Below are 26,446 nucleotides of genomic sequence, written 5' to 3'. Positions count from 1 at the left end.
TGTTAAAAACTAGTTTGCCATAACAATAAAACAAATATCCTTCACCATTAGGGTTTATTCTCACATGTTCAAGATGTGAAAAATGCAACATATTTGCCACTAAACTAAATAAAAACATAAATACAAGAACAATACTCCCCTTCATAATCCTCAGCTAACTCACCAATCAACAACTTGACATGGATTATTCACACATCTGACTCAAAAATAGGTTAGATATTAAGTTTAAGAAGGTTTTTTTTTACACTAAGGTTAGAGATTCATGTTAAGCTTTGTTTTGTTGTATCCACATATCATCAACGAAGAGGTAAGACCAAAGCCACAATACAAAAGCCATCCCCAACAAAAGACCACAAAAGACTAATAAAGGGAGGCAGTTCTCCTAACTATGATTGGCCTTCGGTGTTAAGGTGAAAGTACTTAGTCACTTCGCTTTCCTTAGCATTATGGCATTGGAGCTGTGAAGAAACCAATGGAAAGTTACTGAAATAGCCTCATAAGAGCCGAGGTCGGGGCGGAACAATGTACATCTAACACCGGTAAAGAAAGACAATCTACTGATCCTCCAAAATTGTTTCAAACTTAAAGCGTGAGAGAACTTTGTGAGCTCCCACCATTTCCAACCTCACGTCTAAATTCTTAGGCATCATCCTTCCGTCAGCAACTGGAAGTATATTGGTCCTGAAATCAATTGCAGAGTTCGAATCTACATCCACTTAGAGACATAGTACTGATTTCAACAAGTCATGATCGAGGAGAGAGTGAACCAGAATGAAGAGTACTGGTGTTGCTTAAAGGACTTACGGGACTTATAGGGCCTTGCATACAAGTTGACTCGGCAAAAGTTCTCTCCTCAGAAGCGACAACATTTCTTGGTTTTGCAGTTTGCTTTCCACGAAAGACGCCCCACAAATAGTACTTTGTTTGAAATCCTGCACATGATATTTCAGTGCTTTCAATATAGCCATACAAAAACCTGGAATGACATGCTATGTGAATCGCATGAGAAGTTCAGAGCAAATCAGAAAACATGCATTCAGATAGATGTTCTCCTTCTCACCCCAAAAATCGTAAAAAAAACGATTACTGTCTCCAGTGAAAAGGAAACTCGAAGTAATTCAATTTACAAAGATTGAATCCACAAACCGAATTATAAAAAATTTATACGTGGCCTTACTCCAATATCTCATTGGTAACATGGAGGAAGTAAAAACTAATAGCTCTGCATTCTTCAACACAGCCTTCATGGCTAGGTCCTGGGACATCATTGCATTAACCAGAAGATCAAATGCCTTTTGGCTGCCGCGAAAAAAAGTAATAAGTTCATAAATTGAAGCAGTAGGCAGACAGACAGACAGACAAAAATAAAATGTAGGAGCATAAAACTCATCACCTTTCCCCATCTGGAAAGAAATATAGAGCAATATTTTGATCAGTTGGCCCCAATTTCTGAAATCCTCTAGGCCATACATCACATCTACGAAATAATTCAGCGGAAAGTAACACAGGTAACATTTTTGCCTCCTCGTACACTTTTGAACATGCTAAGCTAGACATATGAGCAACAAGTACACAAACTTTGCCAGAACTTCGGTTCCAAAATTTTAAAGTTCCCCTGTCATGACCAAAATTTGAATTGTACTTCATTTTGCAAATTAAAAATAAAAATAGATATAGCAAAAACCTCTTACCTCCACACTGGATCTACTATAGGTTGTGCAACATAACAGTTGAGCCTTGTAGAATTACACATATCAGATGATGTAGCAACTTGACCGTGATTGGCCCCTGTTAAGACACTTCCCTGCACTCAGAAAAACCCAACGCAATAAGGATGCAGAAATGATATTATGTAGTTCTTTGTATATGGATATAAACCAACAAGAACCGTTCACTATGATAGTTCAAACAGAGAAGGTAAATATAGTAAGGCAACAGTAAGAAAACAGTAGAACACCCCCAGCAATTCGAGAAGCTGGTTTTCTCCCTAAAAGTTCTCACCGCAGCTTTTTACAAAATATAAAACCTACCTCACCAATCCCTAAAAACATTCCTTAATACCTCTCTCCCCAGGCGGGCCCCACACCAAAATATTCTTTTCATTTAATTCAATTGGCTGAGCTGCCTTCTTGAACCATCATCTTTTTACCCTTGCGTTTGTAGGTGTGTATGATAGGAGGTCTAACAATACCGTCGGGCTCAAAACTCACCTTGTCTTCAAGGTGAAACGAAGGATACTGTTGGTTCATCGCATAAACAGATTCCCAAGTCGCTTCACTGTCATGTAGCCCCTTCCATTTCACCAACCAATCATTAGCTCCCATCTCGCTGTTCCAGCGAACTCCCAGCACTGCTTCCGGTTCCACTTGCAGCTCAAAATCTTCAGTCAATGCAGGTGGTAGGTGATGTACGTGTTGTATTTTACCAACTTAAGTTTCAGCTGTGAAATATGGAACACGTTATGGATCATTGCCTCAGGTGGGAGGTCCAAACGATACGCTACTTCCCCAATTTCCTCCATTATACGATAGGGCCCATAAAACTTGGGAGCTCACTTCTCGCAGCGTTTTTTAGCTAAGGATCGCTGTCTGTAAGGTCGTAATTTCAAATAAACCTCATCTCCCACTTTGAATTTCAGTTCCCGACGCCTTAGATATGCTTGTTTCTTCAATCTATTCTGGGCTGTCAGCAAATTCTCCTTTAATGCACTAATAACCAGATCCCTTTCTTTTAATAATTGTTCTACACTGTTATTATTGGTCTTTCGATCCCCATACATAATCAGTGGAGGTGGGGGGCGCCCATACACAATTTGAAACAGGGTTGTTTTTGCCGACGAGTGAAAGGTGGTGTTATACCACAATTCAGCCCAAGGGATGCATTTATGCCACTTCATAGGCTGTTCGTTACAGAAACAGCGTAGATACGTTTCGAGGCATCGGTTCACCCGCTCAGTCTGCCCATCCGTTTGAGGGTGAAATGCAGTACTTCTTTTCAGTGAAGCCCCCATGGCTATAAATAATTCTTTCCAAAAGTGGCTTAAGAAGACTTTGTCCCGGTCCGTTACTATTGAGTTTGGAATCCCATGTTTGCTAATAATTTCTTCAATAAATTTTTCAGCAACTTGCTTTGCCGTAAATGGGTGCTTCAAGGTAATGAAGTGAGCCATTTTACTTAGTCGGTCAACCACCACCATGATACTATCGAAACCTCCCGCCTTAGGCAACCCTTCTATGAAGTCCATCGTCCAGTCTTCGAGGATTAAGTTGGGTAAAGGTAGGGGCTGTAATAATCCAGCTGGGGAGAGTGCTTCTGTTTTATTTCTTTGGCATGTTTCACACTGTTCGACATATTTCTTTACGTCATTTTTCATGCCCACCCAATGTATCTCTCCATTCATACGCTTGTATGTTCTGAGAAACCCCGAATGACCCCCTAACACTGAATCGTGGAAAGTATGGAGTAAGGCTGGAATAAGAGAAGAGGTTTTCGACAAGACTAACCTTCCCTTGTAGAGCAAATTGTCTGATACCCACTGATAGTTTGCTTTCCCTTCTGGATTTTCCTTCAGGACTACAATTATTCCTTGTAATTCCTCATCGCTTTTAACTTCTTCCATCACCGTCTCAACATCTAGCAGCCCCGGAGAGATTAAAGTATTTAATTCCACAGTAGGGTTCATGCGGGATAGTGCGTCTGCTGCTTTATTCAACAGCCCGGGTTGGTACAAAATTTCAAAATCATAACCCAATAATTTAGTCAACCATCTCTGAAATTGGGGTTGGACCTCCCTCTGTTCAATCAAAAATTTTAGTGCCTTCTAGTCTGACAGTACGGTAAATTTCCTCCCTAACAAATAATGACGCCATTTTTGCACCGCCATTACCACTGCCATCAGTTCCCTTTCGTAAATAGACTTTGCTTGTGCTCTCAGAGATAATTTCTGGCTGAAATACGCTATTGGTTGGCCATTCTGTGATAAAACTGTCCCAGCCCTACGCCTGAGGTGTCCGTTTCAATGTTAAATGGTAAGGAAAAATCGGGGAGTGCTAAGACCGGTACCGAGATCATTGCTTGTTTCAGAGACTCGAAAGCTTCTGTGGCATCTTCGTTCCAATTGAACCCATTTTTTTGCAACAATTTGGTCAGGGGAGCAGCAATGTTCCCATATCCTTTGACAAATCTTCGATAATATCCCGTGAGGCCGAGGAATCCCCTTAATTCAGAAACATCTTTGGGTTGGGGCCAGTTTACCATTGCTTTCACATTTTCCCCATCCGCTTCTACACCTTTTTTAGAGATCCAGTGTCCCAAATAATTGACTCGTGAGTGCCCTATTACGCATTTCTTTTCATTGGCAAATAACTGGTTGTCTTTCATTACGTTGAACACCATTCCCAAGTGCTTCTCATGTTCGGTAATATCAGTACTATAGATCAGGATATCGTCGAAGAAGACCAACACAAACCGTCTTAGGAAGGGCCTGAAAATTTGATTCATTAGGGACTGAAAAGTGGCCGGCGCATTGGTTAACCCGAAAGGCATAACTAGAAATTCATAATGCCCTTCGTGAGTGCGAAACGCGGTTTTTTCAACATCCTCCTCCTTCATCCGAATTTGGTGATACCCCGAACGCAAATCCAGCTTGGAAAAAACTTCAACACCATGTAACTCATCTAGCAGTTCTTCGATTACGGGAATGGGAAATTTATCGGAGACAGTCACCTGATTCAATTTACAGTAGTCTACACAAAATCTCCACCCACCATCGCGTTTCCTTACTAGCAATACCGGACTGGAATATGGGCTTCGGCTTGGCCGGATAATTCCCGCTTGAAGCATTTTCGTCACCAGTTTCTCTATCTCTTCTTTCTGTATGTACCCGTACTTGTAAGGGCTCACATTGATGGGTTTTTGCCCGTCGATAGTCAGAATTCGATGATCTACTGCCCTTTTTGGAGGTAATTCTTTCGGCATCTCGAACAGCCCCTTGAACCTATGCAACAGCTTGCGAATCATAGGTAAATTTGCTTCATCCCCCTCTTCCTCCCTTTCACTGTCTTCCTCATTATTTTCTTCAATTTCAATTTTCTGGAATTCCAACAAAAATCCATGGTCCTCCATTTCCCACGTCTCAGAGATCGTCTTTAAGGAACATTCAGTTTTTGTAAGGGACGGATCCCCTTTTAAAACCACCTGCGTGGTTCCTGCCATGAACATCATTGTCATCGTCGTCCAACGAACCCCCATGAATCCAGTCGTGCTGAGCCACTGCATTCCCAAAACCACATCAATTGTACCCAGTTTGATCGCTAAGAAATCTGCCACAATTGTTAACTCCGGCAGCTTAACCTCGACTCTCTTGCAAATCCCATTTCCCTCCAGTGCAGTTCCGTCGCCAATAGTCACTCCGAATTTAGTTTTTTCCTCCACGGGTAAGTTTAGTTCATTAACCACTCCTTCATGGATGAAATTGTGTGTTGCGCCACTATCAATGAGGACAATTACTTCTCTTCCCTTCATCGTCCCTCAGAGTTTCATTGTATCTTTTGATGTAAACCCCAAGATGGTGCGAAGCGCTATTTCTGTCCCCCCTTGATTTCTAGGGTTACGAGTTCAACAATTTCCAGTTCGGCTTCCTCCTTCCCGTTGACATCTTCCAATTCTTCTTCCTCATTCGCAATAAAAAACATCAGCTCGCGATTCGTTTTGCCCTTGCACCGGTGTCCTGGTGAATATTTTTCGTTACATCGAAAACAAAGCCCCTTGTCTAGCCTTGCTTGGAATTCGCTATCCGATAGGCGTTTCACCGACGGTTCTCCTCTTGAATAATTTCCCTTAATTGGAATCGATACTTGCTTCATTACGTATTCGCTGATTTTTCCTTCTTTTTTTTTCAGCATTTATCGTCGTTTTTTTCTTTTCCATCTGGGTTTGGGCTTCAGATGGCCTTGGCCCATAACTCCCACATTCATTTAGGGCTAACTTAATTGCCAAGTCACGATCACTCACCATTTGGGCTTCACGCATACAGTCCTCCAAAGTAACTGGATGACGACTTAATACTTCGGCTTGTAGATTCGTCTCCAAACCTGTGACAAATGCATCGATGAGGACGCTCTCCGCCATCTTCGGTAACGACGCCGAATAGTTCAGGAATTTCTTTAAATAATCGGGGTAAGATCCATCTTGTTTAATCCGAATGAGACGAGCCCCCAAACTTCCTCCACTGGGAGTCTTGAAGTGTTCGAACATCCTTCTCTTGAGATCCTCCCAAGACGTAACTGTCTTCCGATTATTACTCCAGCGGAACCAGTTTACTTCGTCTTGACCAAAGCTGATCACGGCTACTTTCACTTTCTCCTCGTCAGCCAACTCATTGATATCAAAATAATGCTCTGCCCTATAGACCCATGATTCTGAATTATCACCTGTGATGATAGGCATCTCTAACTTCTTGTATTTACTTCGATCCGATGATCCTCCAGTGAAAACTGAGTTCATGTCCGTCTCTCCCTCCTTTCCTTTCTTTTTAAGCCCAGAACCCTCCGAGGCACACGATTCTTCTCTATGCTTGGATCGACTACTTTCCTTCACTTCTTCCGTCAGATTTTCTATACTCTTATGCATACTGAGTATCATTTCTTTTAGTTCCCAGATCTCTTTCTCACTCATTTCCAATCTCTCCTCCCACTGTTTTTGTGCCATTGCTCGTGTCCTTCCCAGGATGTTTGCGGCTCTGATACCACTTTGTTAAGACACTTCCCTGCACTCAGAAAAACCCAACGCAATACGGATGCAGAAATGATATTATGTAGTTCTTTGTATATAGATATAAACCAACAAGAACCGTTCACTACGATAGTTTAAACAGAGAAGGTAAATATAGTAAGGCAATAGTAAGAAAACAGTAGAACAACACCCCAACAATTCGAGAAGCTGGTTTTCTCCCTAAAAGCTCTCACCGCAGCTTTTTACAAAAAATAAAACCTACCTCACCTATCCCTAAAAACATTCCTTAAATACCTCTCTCCCCAGGCGGGCCCCACACCCAAATATTATTTTCATTTAATTCATTTGGCTGAGCTGCCTTCTTGAACCATCACCTTTTTACCCTTGCGTTTGTAGGTGTGTGTGATAGGAGGTCTAACAGCCCCATCTTCGAGTACTGGCTCTCCTAGCCTTCCAGGTGTTGACTCATTCTTGTTCTCACTGCAATGTGCCTCAGGTAGTTGAAGAGAATAACTACTCTTATCACAATCATCATTCCCCTTAATTTTCTTCTGTTTCTTCTTTTTCTTCTTTTTCTTCTTGAGTTGTTTGACCTGCTTTTTCTTTTTTAATTTAACTTCAGAGTTTATTGTTGGCAAAATTGCTGCCTCACAATCTTCACAAAGCCAAGGAACATACTCATCCAAATATTTTGGCAGTTCATCTAGGCAATAGCTGCATAGTAAAAAGACCAAGGGTGAAGGTTGAAAGGGCAAAACTAATTAGATATTTATTTTCTAATTAAATTTACAACAACCGCAATTCAGACAATCATTTAGCTACACATAGTTAGCATAAGCAAAGAAAATTTTTCAATTGACATTTAGATTTTCTGGCTTTTCGGAAAACAAATTGACTAAACCATAAGAAACAATCCGTTTGGCCTCCGATCATCCATACCTACAAATGCAACAGTAAGCAGCACCTAAGGATATTATTGCAGAGGAGAATAATAATTAAGGGGCCCATCTGAGGTGTTAGTATTTAAAGAATGTTTTGGGATTGCCAAAAGTAGGTTTTATTTTAGAGAAAGTTGCTGTAGGATTTTAAGGGAGAAGAACCCAGCCTTCTCGAAGGTGCTGGAGGCATATATTTTATTTCCTTTGTTGTTGATGCTTGTTATTTCTCTTTTCATGTTCTTGGGTTGATATTCGTGCTCAGACACTTTGGTTGAATTCCATTCAATAAATCGTGATAGAGTACCTTGTCTGTTTCTCTATTTTGTTGGGATTTTCTGAGTTTTAGGTGGAAGAATCCTAACATAATCTTTTTCATATCCACTTATGGAGCACATACACTAAGGTAGTTTTAGGCAGCATGTCTGCTTGAGAAATCTCCATTGCATCACTCTCTCACGTTCTTTCTTTCTTCTTCTTCTATTTTACTCAATATTTAAAACTCTTGAAAGTAGAAATAAAACACACAAATTTACATGAAAACCCAAGTATCAGGAGAAAAACCACAATATTTTTCTTCTTATTATTTTTTGATAATCATAAAGATACAAAAGGAAAAAAAATTATAGGCAACACGAGCCTAATTAAAAGAATAAAAAACTAGGGCAAGGTAAATCTTAACTACCCTTGGGCTTTCATCAAGGCCCAAGCCCACTATTTCTAACACTCCCCCTCAAGTTGGGACATAGTTAAGATGTCCGAGTGCACCTCTTGATCCCTTTAGAACTCGTTTGATTATAACTTCTTTATTACTCTTTTTGTATAAATCTCTTGTACTTTGAGTTCATATTAATAAAGAAGTTTTTGTCTCCGTTACAAACAAATGAGACCCAACTAGCTAACACAAAAGTCAAAGGTTTGTCTGAGAAGTCCCTTTGTGAGGACATCAGCAACTTGTTGACTCGAAGGAATGTACGGAATGTGCATATGCTACCATTGTCCAACCGTTCTTTAATGAAATGTCAATCAATCTCAACATGTTTAGTTCTATCATGTTGAGCTGGATGGTTGGCGATGCTAATGGCTACCTTGTTATCATAAAATAATTTCACTGTTATCTCACAATTCTAGTGAAAATCAAACAATTTTTTGGATCCAAATTTCCTCACATAACCCCAAACTCATAGCCCTTTACTCGACCTCAGCACTGCTTCTAGCTACGACGCCTTACTTCTTACTCCGCCAAGTTACAAGACTGCCCATACAAAGATACAATAATCGGAGGTAGATTTCCTATCACGGTAGACCCTATTCAGTCTAAATCAGATAACCCTTAATAGTTTTCCAGTCCATCTTTCTGAACATCAATCCTTTACTAGAAGTCATTTTTAAGTATATCAGTATTCTGTTTACAGCCTCCATGTGTTCCTCATAGGGAGCCGGCATGAACTAGTTCACAGCACTCACAGCAAAGGAAATATCTGGTCGAGTATGGGACAAGTAAATCAACTTACCCACAAGACACTAATATTGTTCTTTATCAACTAGAAACTTCATCATCTAAATTTTCCAGTTTATAGTTGAATTCAATGGGAGTATTAGCAAGACGACACTCCAGCATACCAAGAAAGGTAACATCCATGAAGACAAAGTTCTTACGAGAATACAGAAAAAAGCATTTATAGCCTAGTTGATGTAAAGGGTAACCAACAAAAACACATGTCTGAGCCCGAGAGGTAAACTTAGATGGGTTAGGGTCATAGTTATGAACATTCGCGGTGTACCCGAATAACCGAAAAAGAACGTTAGAATGAGGCGGGTAGAGGGATATAACTCTTTAAGACACTCTAAGGGGGTCTAGAGATGTAGGACACGAGAAGACATTTGGAGATGAGCTACAGTGAGAACAATATCGGCCCAAATATAGGAAGGAACGGAAGTAGACAACATAAGAGAACAAGCAACTTCCAAAAGGTGACAGGTTTTGTGCTCGGCTACCCCATTTTGTTGGGGGCGTGTAGACATGAGAACTTTAGTGGGCAATGCCTTCGGAGGATAAGAACTCTGTAGGATTGTAATCTTTGTATTGAATTGTGTTTCTATGGTGTGATAGAAATCCCCAAATGTGGAGGTAACTTCGGATTCGTCGAAAATCAGAAAAACCCAAGTAAAATGACTATGATCATCAATAAAGGTCATAAACCATCATTTCCCAGAGAACGTAGTGACCTTCGATGGTCTCCAAATATCACTATGGATAAGAGTAAAAGGTCGGGTTGGCTTATAGGGTTGCGAGTAAAACAAGACTCAATGTTGTTTAGCTTAGGGGTTGTAATCTTTGTATTGAATTGTGTTTCTATGGGTTGGGAAGATAAAAGACTCGTCCTAGAAATGCTACTAGAGAAGGCATCATTATCAAGCAAGTAAAGACCCCTATTGTGTCGAGTAGTGCCAATCATCCTCCTTGAGCTCAGATCCTGAAAAGAAATAGAATCAGGTAAGATCGTTGCTTTGCAATTTAATTCACAAGTAATCTTGCTAATTGACAGAAGATTATATGAAATTTGTGGCACATACAACACATTGTGTAATGAGAACCCGTCAAAAAGAGAGATCTACCCTTACCCGGCAATGGGAGCCAAGGAGCCATCAACAATCCTTATCTTCTCATTCCCAGCACACAAAATGTAGGACACAAAGTGTTCAGAGGAATCGGTTAAATGATTTGTGGCACCAGAGTCCAAGATCCAAGGATTCTTACCATCACTACTAATGAGACTAAAGGACTAAGGTATACCTGACTGGACAATAGCGCCAAGTGTGGTTGGACTAGCATTCTCACCATAGGAAGAGGATAAAGTGGGGAACAAGGTTATTGGATTCTCATAATAATCCCTAGGGTAGCCTCAATTGCTGCAATCCGTTGTCAAAGCCCTTTCAGTTTCTATTGAGTTATTCCCGAAGAAAAAGAGGAAGCTTGCACGTTAAGGTTAGAATGTGCCGCAGATTCACCAACCTCAAATATTGAATAAATTTTAGGGTTCCTAACATCGGGATGATAACTAAGGTCGGTGGGTGGCAGGACATATAGATTTAACTGTAAAAGAGGTTATGACCGGTGGGAATTAGGTGGCAGCACATGAATTGACATGTGGGGGACACTACAGGCCGTGGATGAAGACAAGGGTTTGTTCAATGTCCACCTGATACCGTATTGAAAGTAGAGACAAAGAACACACAAATTTATATGGAAACCCGAGTACCAGAAGGAAAACCACGATTTCTAACAAAAACACTAGCTTTCATTAAGATGAATGAAAGAAGAGTCAACAAAAGATAGAAAGTTCAACACAATAAAGAGAAAAAGGATCTAAATTACAAAAAAAAAAAAGCCCCATCGTTCAATATAAAAACATGAAGGGTATTTATAAAAAAAACACAAAACCTAATGAAATGCACCAAAATGTGCCAACAACACAAAGTGTTGCGACTTATCTAAAGTTTTAATGACATTACTTATATTCCTTTCCATAAAAAATGAATTAATGAGGCCAGAGAACAGCTTGCTAATAATAAGTGCCTCATGACCTGAAATGATGGATCCAAGAATTTAGTAAAACAACATAATTGTTATACTCCAATCAGTGTTTTCTAAAAGCTTGAGGTGCACAAATCTTTTGGGGCATAAGTGCAAGGCAAAAGAAAACGTATGCATTTTTTGTGAGGTGAACTATATATAAAAATACTACATTAAGAAGAGAAATCATAGTTGAACCGAATTTGAAAAGCAAAAAGATGAAATAAAGAAAAAACCCAGAAGCCAAGGAATTCTGCATACAAGCTATTTTTTTCAGATAATAAAGAAAGGAAACCTTGATTTATAACCATTTAAAAAAACGAAAACACCCCAAGGGCCAAGGCTTTGGACTTTATGGCTTCACAAAAGGCACGTGCCTAGTGAGCACCTTATTTTGGGTGCCAAGACTTGAGCCTAGCACCTAGGAACATGCCCGGGAGGGCTTTTTAAAAGCTTGACTCCATTCATTAAAATTTACAATCATCGTGACTACAATCAAACTTCTCTTGTTTTCATACTAAATTTAGACTTTAGTACTATATGGTTAGAAAGGAAATAAGAGAATGGGATGAAATGATCTGGCTACATGCCATCATTCTTCACTGTCAATTTGTAATTAACTTAAATTAGAGTCCGTTTTCCTAGAACCACAAGGGGGATAGTCCATTTATGCAATTCATTACTTCATTGATGGAGCGCTTTATATTCATTTGTGCATACTTTAATTTTTTTAAACGGAGACAAAGACTTCTTTATTAATATGATGAACTCAAAGTACAAGAGATTTATACAAAGAGAGCAGTAAAGAAGTAGACTAAAGAAGTAAACTGAAGCCCTCTACTGCTATTTGGAGCCTTGAAGGATTGTCCCTTGTTTTAGATTGTTTTTGCCCCCCTAGTTTCTTGATGTTGTTTCTTCTGGTCCCATATTGTTTTCTGGACCTTTGTACTAAGCTGGATGCTTTTATTATTGTTTCTGTATTGTTTTGATTATGGTTGTACTCGGAATATGATGTTTGACGCTATGAGGTGTCAACCTAGTTGAGATGTCCGAGTGCGCCGCCTAATTCTTCTAGGACTCCCTTGATTTGTGCATACTTTAATGAGCATAACCATTTTGAATCGATGTCTTAATTTCTTTTAGAACATACTGTTGTAATACGTAAGTTGTTCAAACTCACATCAATTTTCTTAAAGCCACCCATCAATGACGAGGTGGAGTTTGCCACCTAGAACACAGTTGGTGGGCCAAGGAAAGATTTACCTTTTAGTGCATTGAGCAAAAATCAGTCATTCCTATCTTATCATTGAAAAATGCTATTCTATCAATTATGTACTTCATATAATTCTATAACCTACACGATCCTCCATTTATAATACAATTACATTTAAATATATATATATATGTACATCTCTCTTCCCTAAGTAGGACAATACTTCATGCGTTTTGCCTTCAACAAAACAAAATGTGGGATGATTATTATAATGTAAATCTCATGCCAAACACACAAGATGATGGCAATTGACCACAAGAGTATAAAAAGACATTAGATAGTATTATATATTCAACAATCACATAAAACCGATTATAAGCAAGATTTAATATAAAGATAAAATATACAAAGTCAATTATCAGCAATGCATACCGATGGATAGGATAAGTCTGACATTCATTACAAAAATTTAAAGCCTCAACAAAGCCTCTATCTCCACATTTCTGACAAATATCAACCTGCAGTGTTTAAAATGACCATTATTGACAGTCTCAGAACCAAATAAACTGCAGAAGTGAAAGTATGCTTCACAATAAAATGTCAATAGTGTGATCCCCGTTATCTCCCTCCCCATTATTGATGTAGAATTCTCTCTTATCCGGGCTGTTTCCTTTGCTGTTGTCTGCAGTTTCCTTTTTGCATTTACATGTACAGCAGCCATGTAAGGTTGTTAAGAAGGCCGCAGGTGATTAATTAGTCAATTAGTATGCTAGTTGTTATGTAGTTTAATGCTGGCTCGTAGCCTTTAAATAGCTAGCTGTTTAGATGTTAAAAGTTTTTAATAACTTCAATAAACTTCCACTTTTTTCCTTTTTTTTGGGTAAGAACCAAACATTCATTGAGAAAATGAAAGAATACAAGGGCACACAAAAAACAAACCCCCAAAGGACGGAAGTCCAAGACTAACGACACCCAAATAGAAGCATTAAGCCTCGCCCACTCCCAAAACTTCCTCACTAGATTTTTCCACATCTCTGTTCTATTATTAAACTCCAACCAAATACCCCGCAGAATAGCCAAGGAACTCCTTAGTCCTTGCAGAAACATCATATTCATAACCTTATCCCTGAAAGGAGTGCTCAAAAGTCAAAACCACCTCCTTCAACAAAGAACAACCATCCCTATTCTGAGCCCCATGACCCAAATAAAGCTCTGCCACCAACTCTAAAGGAACCAAGCTGACACTTCCATAACAAATTACCCAAACCTTAAGAATGTCTTCGAGGTCCTGCAGAGAATGCACAATTTTGGATGCAAGAAAAAGGAGAAATGCCTTGGGAATCAATCCACAATACTTACTCTCCCCAATAAAACCTACCAAACAAAAACCTTAACCTTTTAGGGAACTTTATTTCCATAAGGAGAAAGCTAAAGCCCCAGAAGTAGTCAACTGAGTGAGTCTAGAAGATAAAAAGTTAAAGAAGGAATGACAACAAAACCCCCTAACAAGGTCTAGGGACCACCTCCGAACATTCCACCTCCCGAAGTAAGAACTTTTTTCTTTATAAGAAACATGTGTATTCATATAACAAAAAAGAACAACCTAGGGGCAAGGAACAAGGAACAAGACGGCCCTCTCCAGAAGAAACTAAAAAAATGACGGCCTTCCAATTGTTGAATATCATTGAAAGGCTATAATTACAAAAGTGTTTGGTGTAATTCGTACTCCACCAAGAAGTTGTGTGTTGCAACACAATCCAAAAAGAATCAAAAGAATTATAGTTATCTTCAAAAATTCTACTATTCCTTTCTTTTCAAATGCACCACAAAAGGGACCGAGTAGCACATTTCCATAAGATATTTCCTTTCGGGCTATAACCTCTAATGTTGAGCCCTTCAATCATCCAAGTATCAACCTTACTAGGAAGACAAAGCTCCAAATCAAAGATTCTAAACAAAGTGTTCCAAGCTTTCTTAGTAAAGAGAGTGCAAAAATAAATGGTCCAAGGTCTCCTCTTCTTTGAAGAAAAGGCAACACATCGAGGGGCTAAGCATAGTGTACTGAAATTTTTTTTGTAGCTTCTCATGAGTGTTAAAGGCTTCTGTAAGCGAGCGACCATAAGAAAATTTTCACCTTTTTCGGAATTTTAGTCTTCCAAATATGACGAATCAAAGGAACAGCAATGGAGGGGGATCTCTTGGTTAAATCGAGAAAAGTAGATTTCATAGTAAAGCTGTCATTAACATTAGGAGTCCATTTAAGACTATCATCCATCTGAGGGGGTCGAAGAATGAAGAATTTCTACAATTGAGGCCACATTGCCAATCTCGTTATCGAGCATATTTCTTTTAAGACCCAAGTTCCACGAATGAGTAACAATACACCAACATTCAGCCACATAAGCATCCTTATTCAATGACAAGGAGAACAAGTTAGGGAATTTTTCTGCAAGTGGCTCCACGCCACACCAATTGTCCTTCCAAATTCTGATTTTGGTCCCTTTTCCCAGCACAAAAGCTGAAAATTTAAAGGTCTCTTTTGCTTCAAAATACTAGCCCATAATCTGTAAGATTTCCCCTGTTAAGATCTTTAGTAGACCACCCATTCTCCTCTAAGTCGTAAATGGCCACAATTGAACACCTCCATAAGGAGGCTTCTTCCTTGCTAAACCTCCAAAACCATTTAGTGAGGAGAGCAGTGTTCTTTTGCCTAAACGAACCAATCCAAAGACCACCATAACAAATTTGGGGGGAAGTACAATCCCATTTGACGAGGTGGGCAATCAAATTAGTAAGACCCTCCTGTCCAAACAAAATTCATGATCATCTTTTACAATCTATTGATAACACCAACCGGAGCTTGAGCAAGGGAGAATGAATAAAAAGGAAAACTATTGAGAACTGATTGCACCAGAGTTAGCCTACCCCCTTTAGAGAGGGACACATTCCTCCACCTGTCGATTTTATACCTGAATCGCTCTTCAAGGGTATTCCACATCTCTTTTCTATTACGACCCCCTCCAATAGAAAAGCCCAAGTAGTTAAAGGGAAGACAATCAACCGAGCACCCCATAGAGTTACTATAAGGAGCCAAGTCACCACTATTAAGGTTAATATCGCGCAGGGACGTTTTGGATCTATTAAGGGATAAATTGGCTCCCATAAGAAAGATATTGATCACCTTCCACCAATCTCCAAGTTTCCATCCTCCCAGAAAGAAAAAAGAAGAGTGTCATCTGCATACTGAAGGTGGTTAAATCATCTGGCAAGTTTTCAAAATGGAAGCCTCTTAAACTCCTTTTCTCATTACAGTAGTGAATAAGCCAGCTTAAAGCATCTCCCACAATCGTAAAAAGAAAAGGGGCAAGAGGATCACCTTGACGAATGCCCCTTTTAGCAAGAATCTTTCCTCTAGGCCTACCATTGACCAGTGTTTTTAAAGGTTCAAGGCGCACTAAGGCGCATTGGTCCTCTGGAGCCTAGGCACAAGGCGTGAAAAAAGGTGCGAGCTTTTTTTTATAAGGCCCACTATATATAAAAAGAAAAGAAAATATATATATATACACACATAGCAGAGCGGCAATGTATAAAATATAAGTAGTCTAAACAACAAAACACAATAGAAAACTACTCAGTATTCAACAAGTCAACAATCAAAATAAAAATTCATCCCTAAAGATCAAACTCATCATCACTAAATTAATCATCGTCTTCATTCACTCCTTCGTTAGACTTATAGCCATCAGTATCTTCTTCTTCCAAATCGAAGTCATCTAAATTTACTTGTTTGCGTTGCATGGTAGACGAGGATGAACATGAAACATTAGTCTTTGCTCTAGAGGTACTGGCTCTAGAATAGAATGATGGTTCTTTTGCTCCGGCAGCTCTAGAAACAAAGAATCATCGTCAAATACCAACTCATCATCCTCCACAGAATCGTCATCCAAATGGAGTAAACATCTTCCTCAGATTATTCTTTTGACGATGTATACTCAATAATGTAATGCAGGCAGTAGCAAAATGAGTCTTAGTTGGTCTAACTAACTCCTTTGGTTAGTAAAACGTCGCATCGTGTTTAACAATTAGGACGAACATATATGAAATTGCTAATCTCCATGCCTCTTTTCAATGCTTTGCGAATATTCGAGATCTTATATATATCCTCCAACATCAAATCTGAGCAATGAGCGGCACACGGAGACCATATTAACTGTGGTCGCTTTGCTTCTAACAATCTCCCTATTAACAAAGAAAATAAGTACACATTTAACGTAGAACTCAAATAAATCTAACAAATTAAAGTTATAACTTGTAAGTAGTCCACATTCTTACCTGCCATCACATTTGCTGAGGCACTATCGGTAACTACTTGTACAGCATTCACTTCTCCAATTCGGTCCACAAAATTATCAAGTAACTCGAATATCTTCTTTCCATTTTTCACATAAGATGAAGCATTGATGGACTCAATAAACATGGTGCCTTTAGGACTGTTAACTAAAAAGTTAATTAATGTCCTATTTCTTCTATTGGTCCATCCATCAACCGTAACGGTGCATCCAACCTTGGCCCACTTTGCCTTATAGTTACTCATCAACTCATTTGTTGCTTCTAATTCCTTCTTCAAACATGGAACTCTTAACTCATGATAAGATGGTGGTTACAATCCAGGACCGAATTGCCCAATTGACTCAATCATAAGGGCAAAACTATCATATGTGCAAGCATTCAGAGGCACTCTTGCATCATAAAACCATCGAGCAATTCTTTGGATGGTGTGCTCTCTCATTTCCTTCTTGTATGCCACATTCAATGAAGTTTGTTTTCCTTTGTCCTTTCTATTTTGAACCACAGTTTCTGGATTAGGAGTAAAAAATGCATCCATTGGACCCTTTTGCCTTGGTTTCTTCAAGCTCGGGCCCCTTGGTGTTACTATGTTGTTTACACTAACACTCCCTTCATTTTCATCCTCAATACCGTAATCTTTTACATCAATGTCCACAATCAGATTTTTTTGTTCTTTAATCTCTTTTTTCTTGGACATGTACTCTTTAATTTCTTCCTTCACGTGATCCGGACATTTTGTACAGGCGGTGACATTTCTATAACCACCAACGAGGTATTGTTTCATTCTATATACCCACAGACAAACGTATTTATATCTTGGTCATTTTGCAATTGACCATATTTCCATGCCGGATCTTTCCTCGAACTTTCATCAGCCATCTATGATCTAAGTTATCAAAAAAAAAAAAAAAAACAGAAGCTATTTAAAATAGCAGCTGTTATAAGAAGAAAAAAAAACAGAAGCTATCTATGGATGGGATGAAGCTGTTATAAATGGAGGATTGGAGGGGAGTGTGTTGTGAGAGGGATGGGATGAAGGTTGAATTTGATGGGTTATTGAAGGAAGTTGTAGTCGAGAAGTATAAGAAGAAGAAGATGTCCAAAACTTGCACACTAGAACCAAATGAATCTGTGACACAACAAAGTGTCACAGTAGTGTATGAAATTTAATGCAAGATGTCAAATCAACAAAGGAGAGATACTCAGAATTAGACATCTATAAAAATAGCCCACTATGCTTAGCATGAAATATAGACTTTTGGTCAAAACTTGATTGTAGTTATCTCAATCCTCTGCTATATTTCATCTCATTCCTCTTGAGTTTCATTGGAATTGTAACCAAATTAGAGCAAATGACAATAGAGCCAAAAGATGCAAGAGATAGAAAACATTTCAAGTTCATACATCCATATTTGTTCTTTTCACCATTCTGAGCAATCAATATGTTAAATGAAAGTAAAAGGATAAAAACTAATAATTCTTTGAAAAGCATGTACAAAATGGAAGAAGTTGTTGAGTGAAAAAAAGGAATGTGAGATTTTGAATGTGAATCTGATGAAAGACAATGAATTGATTAAGTTGTTGGAGGAATCAGGCAGGGTAATTGAAGATTTACAGAGGAAAGTGGATGTGAAAATGAAGGAGAAAGGTGAGATTGAATTTAAATCTAATCCAAGAGGAGGCAAGAAGTTTACAACGTACGATCGAGATACTCACCGGTGATAAAGCTGAAATGGAGGAGGCGAAAACTGAAGCACAGAATATTATTGTCTTCTCTTTTCCTCTGTTTTTGCACCAAAAAACAGAGTAATGGCAGCCGCAGCACCAAATAGATTTGTTGACGTTTTGTGTGAAGAAGAAGGGTGGCCGGAACGGAAGGGTGGAAAAGGAAGCAAAAAGTTTTGAAGTAGAAGCAGAACCGAAGAACCGAAGAAGTAGATGAAGAGTCGTGTTGAAGAAAATTTGTGTGCGGGAGGAGAAGGGTTGTTTCTTCACTTTCACGTAATAGGTTTAAAAAACCTAGATAATAATAGTTTTTTATAATTAAAGCCCAGCCCATAAGTTATAAAAAAAGCCCACGCCTAATTCGACTTGCGCCTAGGCACGCCTTCCTTAATCTGGGCTTTTTAGAGTTCACCACGCTTCCTCACAAATAAGCCCTAAATGGGTGCCTTGAGCCTAGGCGCGCGCCTTAGGGCGCTTTTTAAAACACTGTCATTGACAATGATGGAAAAATTAGTTGTCGACAAACAGCCTCATATCCATCTCCTCCATCTCTCACCAAAGCCTTTAAGTTTCATGGCCATATCAAGAAAAGACCAATCCACTTTGTCATAAGCTTTCTCCAGATCAAGCTTCAAAAGAACGCCTTTTCTTCCTTTTAAAGACCATTCGTCAAGCCTCAGAAGCAATCAAAATAGCATCAAGAATTTTCCTTCCCTTCACAAAAGTCATTTGAGAATCATTAATTATCGAAGGAAGGACTTTTTTAAGTCTTGTTGCAAGCACCTTTGAGATAACTTTATACAAGGAGGTAACTTCTTCTAAGCATGTCAGTGCGGATTGCAACCTTGTCAAGTTACATCAACTCCAACTATCATTCTTGTCTTCTTGTGAATCTTCCTCACATATGATGACGTAGCACCTCACTTAGAAATTGTAGTTGCTAGACAAGGTCTTATGGGCTTTGCACGCGCTCCTCTGCAATTCACTAGTCTCTTCATTTCTTATTAATTATGCATTAAAACACCAAAAACAAGGTAAAACAAGCATGCAGACTTATGTAAAGTGTATTTCTTAATAGTTATGAATTTGCAATAGAAGCTACGTGTTTTGATACATTTAATTATTACGCGTTTTTGGTCCATTATTCTACCTAAAGGAATATAATAACTTGTATTTCTACAAGTTATTACAATCGTACCAAGTTCTTTTTTACTATTGAATGACTTCTTTTGTCGTCGGTACAAATGATTGGGTGCTAGAAATCTTTGATGTCCTAGGTATGTTATTTTCTTCCCATACCTTAACCTTAGGCACGCCTTATACCTTTTCACACAACATCCACTAAGGTTACTATATGCATGAAAATCATTGATTCTCCACAACAAAACTGAATTTAAGTTGAATAGTTCTTCTTGATAAGCATTGTAACATTCAACACCACTTTCCCATAAAAGTTTTAAATCTTCAATTAGTGGTGCTAAGTGTCACAATCGTAGCGTTTCAACCTCGAGACGGACGATTGTGCGGCACTTGTTCTAAATCACGAACAAATCAGCCGATCAAAATCCAAGAGTTGTGGGTAACGTCGATGTATGTCGTAACCTTCCTTTGCGATTTAGGGAAATTTTATTTATAAAACGCGGAAAAGAAAGAAATACATTGAAATAGACGTTACAATAAGCATTAAAGACTGTCAATTGCAAGGAAAAAGGGTTGCTTGCAAAGAGTACAACTAATGCTTGGGCGGGGATTCAACTGGTATGCCTCCCCTATAGTACATTTTGAACATTTTCTTCTCTGGCAGACTTGCATATGAAAATGTCGAAACGTCACACCCAAGCTTTATGACCTAGAATGGAAAGCAAACACCTAAACTAGTTATGCAAAGTAAAGATGGGATAAACTGGGGGTAATCGGAGCATATAACCAAAGGTAAACACACTTTGGAAAAATATGTCCGTGACACACTCCCTAACTTAAACAGTTGACGTCCCCGTCGACTGGCAAAGCTGGAATCCTTCGATCTTCTGCCTCCACGCTTCACGGTCTTGGTACGTCTTCCACAGGCTTCTTCCATGAGGAGGCTCTTTTGCTTCATCACGAACTGGTGTATCCTCCCCATGGATCTTCTTCTTCAACTTCTGTTGATTCCTCGTGTGCTCTCACGTGGTGAAGATCATCGTATCTTTAGAAACCGCATCAGTTCAGGTCGCGGCGTCACGATATCCTGACCTTCCACATGAAGGTCCAGGGGGCGATGCTTCCCATCTGCCCATCTTCTCAGCCGCTTCGAGACTTTCTCCAAATTGGCTCGAACAGTGTCTGATCTACGCTTCCACTTCTTGGCAAGGTTACGAGTCTGAGGCTCCTTCATACAAGAAAAATCAACAGGACGCAACAATACATATTGTCCGTCACCAACACTCATTGTTGGACTTCCGTCAGTTGATGATTTCTTCATAGCTGTAACACTCGGTTGTGTTGCCTCCAACGAACGACCCCCGTTCTTTTGCGCTAACTTGCCGGCCTTCGTCAAACTCCTGCCATCATGAGCGACAGAGTTTTCCTTCGTGGATTCTGTTGACGCGTCTCGCATTGGGCCGTCAGCTTGACAGGCCTGTATACGAGCCGACACATGTGGAACCCCACGGTTGCTCTTTATGCGTTCTGACTCGAAATCAAGTTTGAGCATGACTCTTCGTCTCCTTACTTGATTTGAAGTCAGATTCGGCCGAGTACCGAAATGGCGGGCAACATCGTTGTTCATCTCTCTGACAAACGTTGATTTATGGGAACCCTGTCTCCCGTCCCTCAGATCGTGTGCTATGGCCAGCGTTTCTTCTTCAAACACTGTATGATTGCCCTCGGTGGCACTCTTCTTCTGACTCTCAAATGCAATAGGGTGTCTATTCTGTAGTAGGACACCACTCAATGCATGACTACACGCCTCAGCGTAAGTTTCAACAGGTTGGGTCACGCTCATGGACCCAAGAATTGGCCCTCTCCTCGGGGCTTGCTTCAGGACACGGTTGTCTGACTGACAACCGCCAATTCTCTTCCTCACGTAAAAAGCCTTGTGCTTTATACGGAGCTCCTGCAGGTCTAGCGAAACCTGCACTCGACAATCTCTTTGATTGTCTCCAGAGTCCAGGTGACTCTGACTGTGCCATACGATGATTATTCTCCGTAGGCGATCCTGGCATGGGCAAACTCTCACGTTTCTCATCTCCATATTTCTCCACGACACACCTTGTGTCTTCTCGAACACAGTCCTCTCTCAGTTGCATGGTCGAGATCGTTCTCAGTCCTTTAGGTTGCCTAAGGTCTGTCTGCACAACGGTGGGGTTAGACCTCGAGATCACCAGACATTTGGCTGCAGGCATTATGATCACTTGATGTTCGAGAAGGAATTCCATTCCAAGAACTACATCAAAGTCATCCATGCCTACAACCACGAAGTCAACGAAACCGCTCCATCCTCCCAACTGTATCACCGCCCGTTTTACTACTCCAACTACGGGTAAAGCTGTAGAATTCACGGCCTTCATTTTTCCCGTATCCTTCTTCCAATGAAGGTTTAGCCGTCTGGCTTCTGCCACCGTTATGAAATTATGGGTTGCACCAGAGTCAACCATAGTGCTTCTTGCATGGTTCTGGTTGATCCAGGTGTCCACATACATTAGGCCCCCTTTCGTGCGCCCACTTGTCTCCCCTGCTCTCTTTTGAAGGGACGACAAGAGTCTTATGGCTCCCACTCTCACATTTTGAACTCTTTCTTCTTGCCCAACTTCCTTCTCTGGTTGACCCGACGTGTCATCTGAGTCTGCAGCTAACGAGGCCTGGAAGGCATAGAAGGCAGCTTTATCCGGACATTCCCTTGCCCGATGTGGTCCGTTACAAATGTAGCAACTGATAGAAGCGTGAGATGTCCTCTAATTATTGGGCCTCTGCCCGTTGTTCCCCGTATTTGACTGGGAAGGCTGCGGTCTCTACCGGGACTTCTATTTCCACTGACAACTTCGGGATAATTCAGTCGGCTGTTTCTGTCTCTTCCAGGTGAAGAGCTTTGTTGACGTCTCGTCTCTTGAACTTCACTAGACAGATCAAACAAGCGTTCAGCTGTCGCATAGGCTGATACGAGGTCTTGGACCTTCTGCTCGTATAGCTTAGTCCTTGCCCACGGCTTCAGTCCTTCAACAAAACTAAAGATCTTGTCCTTTTCAGTCATGTCAGATATGTCCAACATCAGCCCCGCAAACTGCTTCACATACTCCCGAATGCTTCCAGTGTGCTTTAATTCCCGCAGTTTTCATCGAGCCAGAATCTCGACATTCTCAGGGAAAAACTGCGAGCGGAGTTCTCTCTTCAAACTATCCCATGTGTCTATTACACAACACCCTTCCTGAATGTCAATGTATCGGGACCTCCACCATAACTTTGCATCCTCAGATAGATGCATGGTTGCCAATGTCACCTTGGCTTCCTCTGCCACGGTGTTTGTGGCTTTAAAGTACTGTTCAATATCGAAGATAAAGTTTTCCAATGCCTTTGCATCCCTTGCCCCACAGAAGGGCTTGGGTTCCGGGATCTTTATCTTGCCAACTGCCATCGCTCCTCCAGCTGGAGCTTGATTGGCCAACGCTCGCATCGTAAGGTTCACCTTCGTGTTCACCTCTACGATTTCATTTCTAACGACATCCAGGGTGGCTCGAAAGTCCTCTGACATGCCATTTATCATTTCTATTATATCCTTCTGGAAGTTATCTAGCTCCATAACTCGCTCCTTCATTCGGGCAACAGAGCCCGATGAACTGTCCCCACGCTCGTAGGGAACATTTAACCAACAATTATCCTTTCTATAGTGGTAGATAATATTTAACAACACCATATTACTAAAACTTCTCCCAAACACAAACCAACCATCATCTACAATATCCCTCCCTAGCTCCAACCAAGGTTCCACAACACAAAATAACCATCCCCATCATCCCATTCCCAAACTTAAACATCTCTACAGGAACAAACCCAAGAAGCAAGAAGCTAATAAGCTAATGTAGCAGCATTAGATTTACAAATTCTTACACAACATTAGGTTTCTTTAAGCCCCCATCGCAAATTTCCCTCCAACTAAACAAATCATTAAATATCTATAATGAACCCAACCATTGTTGCATTTGCTTAAAGATATGCATATGAATCATTATCTGGCTTTGTTCTTTAACACGTTGAACAAACTAATTGGTGAGCCATCATCCAGAGAAATTTTGTTAATGCAATTGAAGAAGCTAATGAACAAACTTCCACAGAGATTTCACATAAAGAGTGCAGCAATACCACCATCCATTAATTAAAAAGAAAAGAAAAAAAAAGACTTCCATAACTTTCTCCACAAGTCAACAAAGAAAAGGGGTAAAACTAGTGGAAAGCCATTAAAGCACCAAGATAAAAATTAATCAGAAACAATCACAAATGAAATCCCATTAGCAAAAGAATAATCAACCCAAATCGCCAAATCCCATCATTGCTTAAGAAACTTAAGCATTAAGTCTTTTGCTAATGATCTGTCCTAAAAAGATAAGTTAAACAAGAGTAGAGACAGAACAACTCACATTTAGTATTACGGTAAGAGAAGAGAAGTGTTCGATGGGTTTGTTCGAAGGACGCAGGTCAGCGGTTGGAAGCGTCAAGGGAACGACATGAAGGGATTCCATTTTGAAGGGATGTGTATCAGAATGAAGCATCAGACGACAAGATTCCGTTTTTGTTTTTGCAGGACAACATGGAGGGATCTTGTTTTTGTCAAGAAGGGATGCGTATCTTAATGAAGCATCACACAACAGTCGGGGCAGGCAGAAGAGTTAGGGATGACGGTCATACAGAACGGAGGACAGCGGTGAGAATCTCCTTTTTGCTTTGGAAGGGCGGTGTGAAGGATTTGGTTTTCATGAAGAAGGGATGAGTGTGAAGCGTCTACGGCTACCATCTGGCATTTTCGAAGCGATACCATCTGCACTTGAAGTTTAATTGTTTAATATTACTCGATGCTTTCACGAAAAGTATCTCACTTGAAGTTTAAAAGACATCAATAAATTCAAAAAATGACCTTTCCTACCACATTTCATACAAATTCTTGATGTTTTAAAATATCAAAAATTTAATAGTTCTTACTAGATATTCTTAAAACGTCAAAGAAAAGTACATATCACTTAATGTTTAAAAGACGTCAAGAAAGTCAAATTTATAATTATTCTTGATGTTTTAAAAACCTCATGAATTTAATAGATATTACTTTACATTTTTAAAACATAAAAAAAAATGCATATTACTTGACGTTTAAAAACCATCAAGAAAGCTAAAAAAGGCCTACCTCCTTATTTTCATACAAATTCTTGACGTTTTATCTTTGATATCACCCATTTTTTGACGTCTTTTTCGAAAAACATCAAATAATTAAAACCACAAACGTCAAGAAAGTTCATTTTTCTAGTAGTGACATCATCCTTGTGTAAGAAAGTTGGTGATTGATTTAACTTTGTCTCCAATCAAAATTCAGGATAAGGAAGTAACAGTGGCACATGGCGTTCTGACATTAGACCATTCTCACCGCCGATCGAGCAAAATAATCATTATGGCATAGGAGACTACATCAAAGAGACTTATAAACATGTGAAGGTCTGTAATTTTGAAGCTGCTTTTACCCTAAGCTTACTTAAGAAAGAATTGAGAGAGTTACTACTTCTCGATGAAGGAAGCTCATATCCCATAGCAATTCATCGCATAGCTTAGAATATAAAATGCAAGCTACTTTGAAATTTCTTCAGTCGTATAACGGTCTCATCGTATAGGCCAATCTTGCCTCGTGAATCTTATCGCTTAAGGCAAAACATGATTAGGGCCTCAAATTAATCTCTAAGAAGCAAAAGGTTAGATAGGCTTATGATTTATGGTCTATAACAAAAACCTTTGTTCTATTGTTCTAGGGGAAACCATATTAAGTTTCTTATTAGGCTTTTCTTATTAGAAATTTATCTAGCGCAATTTTTTAAAGGGTAATGTGGTTAGTTAAATTGATTAGGATGTTATTTTTCATCTAATTAAATTGGCTAATTTGACATTTAGGATTATTCGTCACCGTGACATTTAGGACCACGATGGTGGGTTCGACAGCGACTAGGCACAAGATGAACACGAAGGATCTTCTTCTAGTGGTGGTGGTAGTTGTTCAGAGAAGAAAGGAAAGAAAATGAGATAGAGATGGAGAATGTAGGAAAGAAATTGACAAACAGAGGAGAAAAATCGTGTGGCTTGAGAAAATAGTAAAATAAGAGAGATAAATACTTAACTTTGTACAAAAAAAACAATTAAACATAGCTTTAATATCGCTTTTCAAAAGGAGGATGTTTAATGTCAGTTTTAAACTGACATTAAAGCTCCCTCTTTAATATCGATTTAAAACCGACATAAACATCCGTCATTTGAGAAGCGACATTAAAGCTCCGTTTTCATTTTTCAACCCAACAATAAAAGCCAGATTTCTTCTAGTGAATCAATTGGGCTAGACACAAGTAAGAAGTTATAAATCATAATTTGATAATTTGATGATCATAATTACAATGGACAAATTTCATTCTTATAAGCTAGAACGTTATTATTTGATTGCTTTTCTATAATTTACTTCAGCGTCTTTACTTTTATGCACATATGAATCTCAAACCACACCAAACCCCATCTTTTATCACTTAATTAAATAATTAGCTTTGAGAAACTAATATTCCGTGCTTCTCTATGGATCGACCCAATCTTGCCACCTGTACTACTTAGTATTAAAGGTAACATTGATTGGTATCACTACAAGAAAAATTGTCTACTATGACCGTTGTCACAAAATGGGGGAGAAAAAAAACTGACACAAAATGT

At 39.5% G+C, this 26,446-nt stretch overlaps 1 protein-coding gene across 2 annotated transcripts; it reads right to left on the bottom strand.

The window, feature by feature from the left end:
- LOC101213907 lies at positions 1 to 24,579 on the bottom strand. 2 transcript variants are annotated; one of them, XM_031888532.1, is made up of 8 exons: positions 24,139 to 24,579; positions 12,890 to 12,975; positions 7,107 to 7,446; positions 1,692 to 1,804; positions 1,394 to 1,615; positions 1,178 to 1,299; positions 805 to 932; positions 1 to 706 (listed from the first exon to the last, which is right to left on the bottom strand). In XM_031888532.1, the coding sequence occupies exons 1-8, from the start codon at positions 24,268 to 24,270 to the stop codon at positions 647 to 649; spliced, it is 1,203 nt and encodes a 400-aa protein (XP_031744392.1). In that variant the 5' UTR covers positions 24,271 to 24,579; the 3' UTR covers positions 1 to 646. The 2 variants fall into 2 exon arrangements, with proteins under 2 accessions (XP_031744392.1, XP_011659124.1); XM_011660822.2 differs by having other exon boundaries at positions 1 to 681; positions 24,139 to 24,577.
- Positions 24,580 to 26,446: the final 1,867 nt, after the last annotated feature.

Source organism: Cucumis sativus, chromosome 7 (genome assembly GCF_000004075.3).
Source record: "Cucumis sativus cultivar 9930 chromosome 7, Cucumber_9930_V3, whole genome shotgun sequence".
Taxonomy (NCBI): domain Eukaryota; kingdom Viridiplantae; phylum Streptophyta; class Magnoliopsida; order Cucurbitales; family Cucurbitaceae; genus Cucumis; species Cucumis sativus.
Note: the sequence above shows the minus strand (reverse complement) of the source record. Positions and strands in the feature narration are given on the sequence as shown.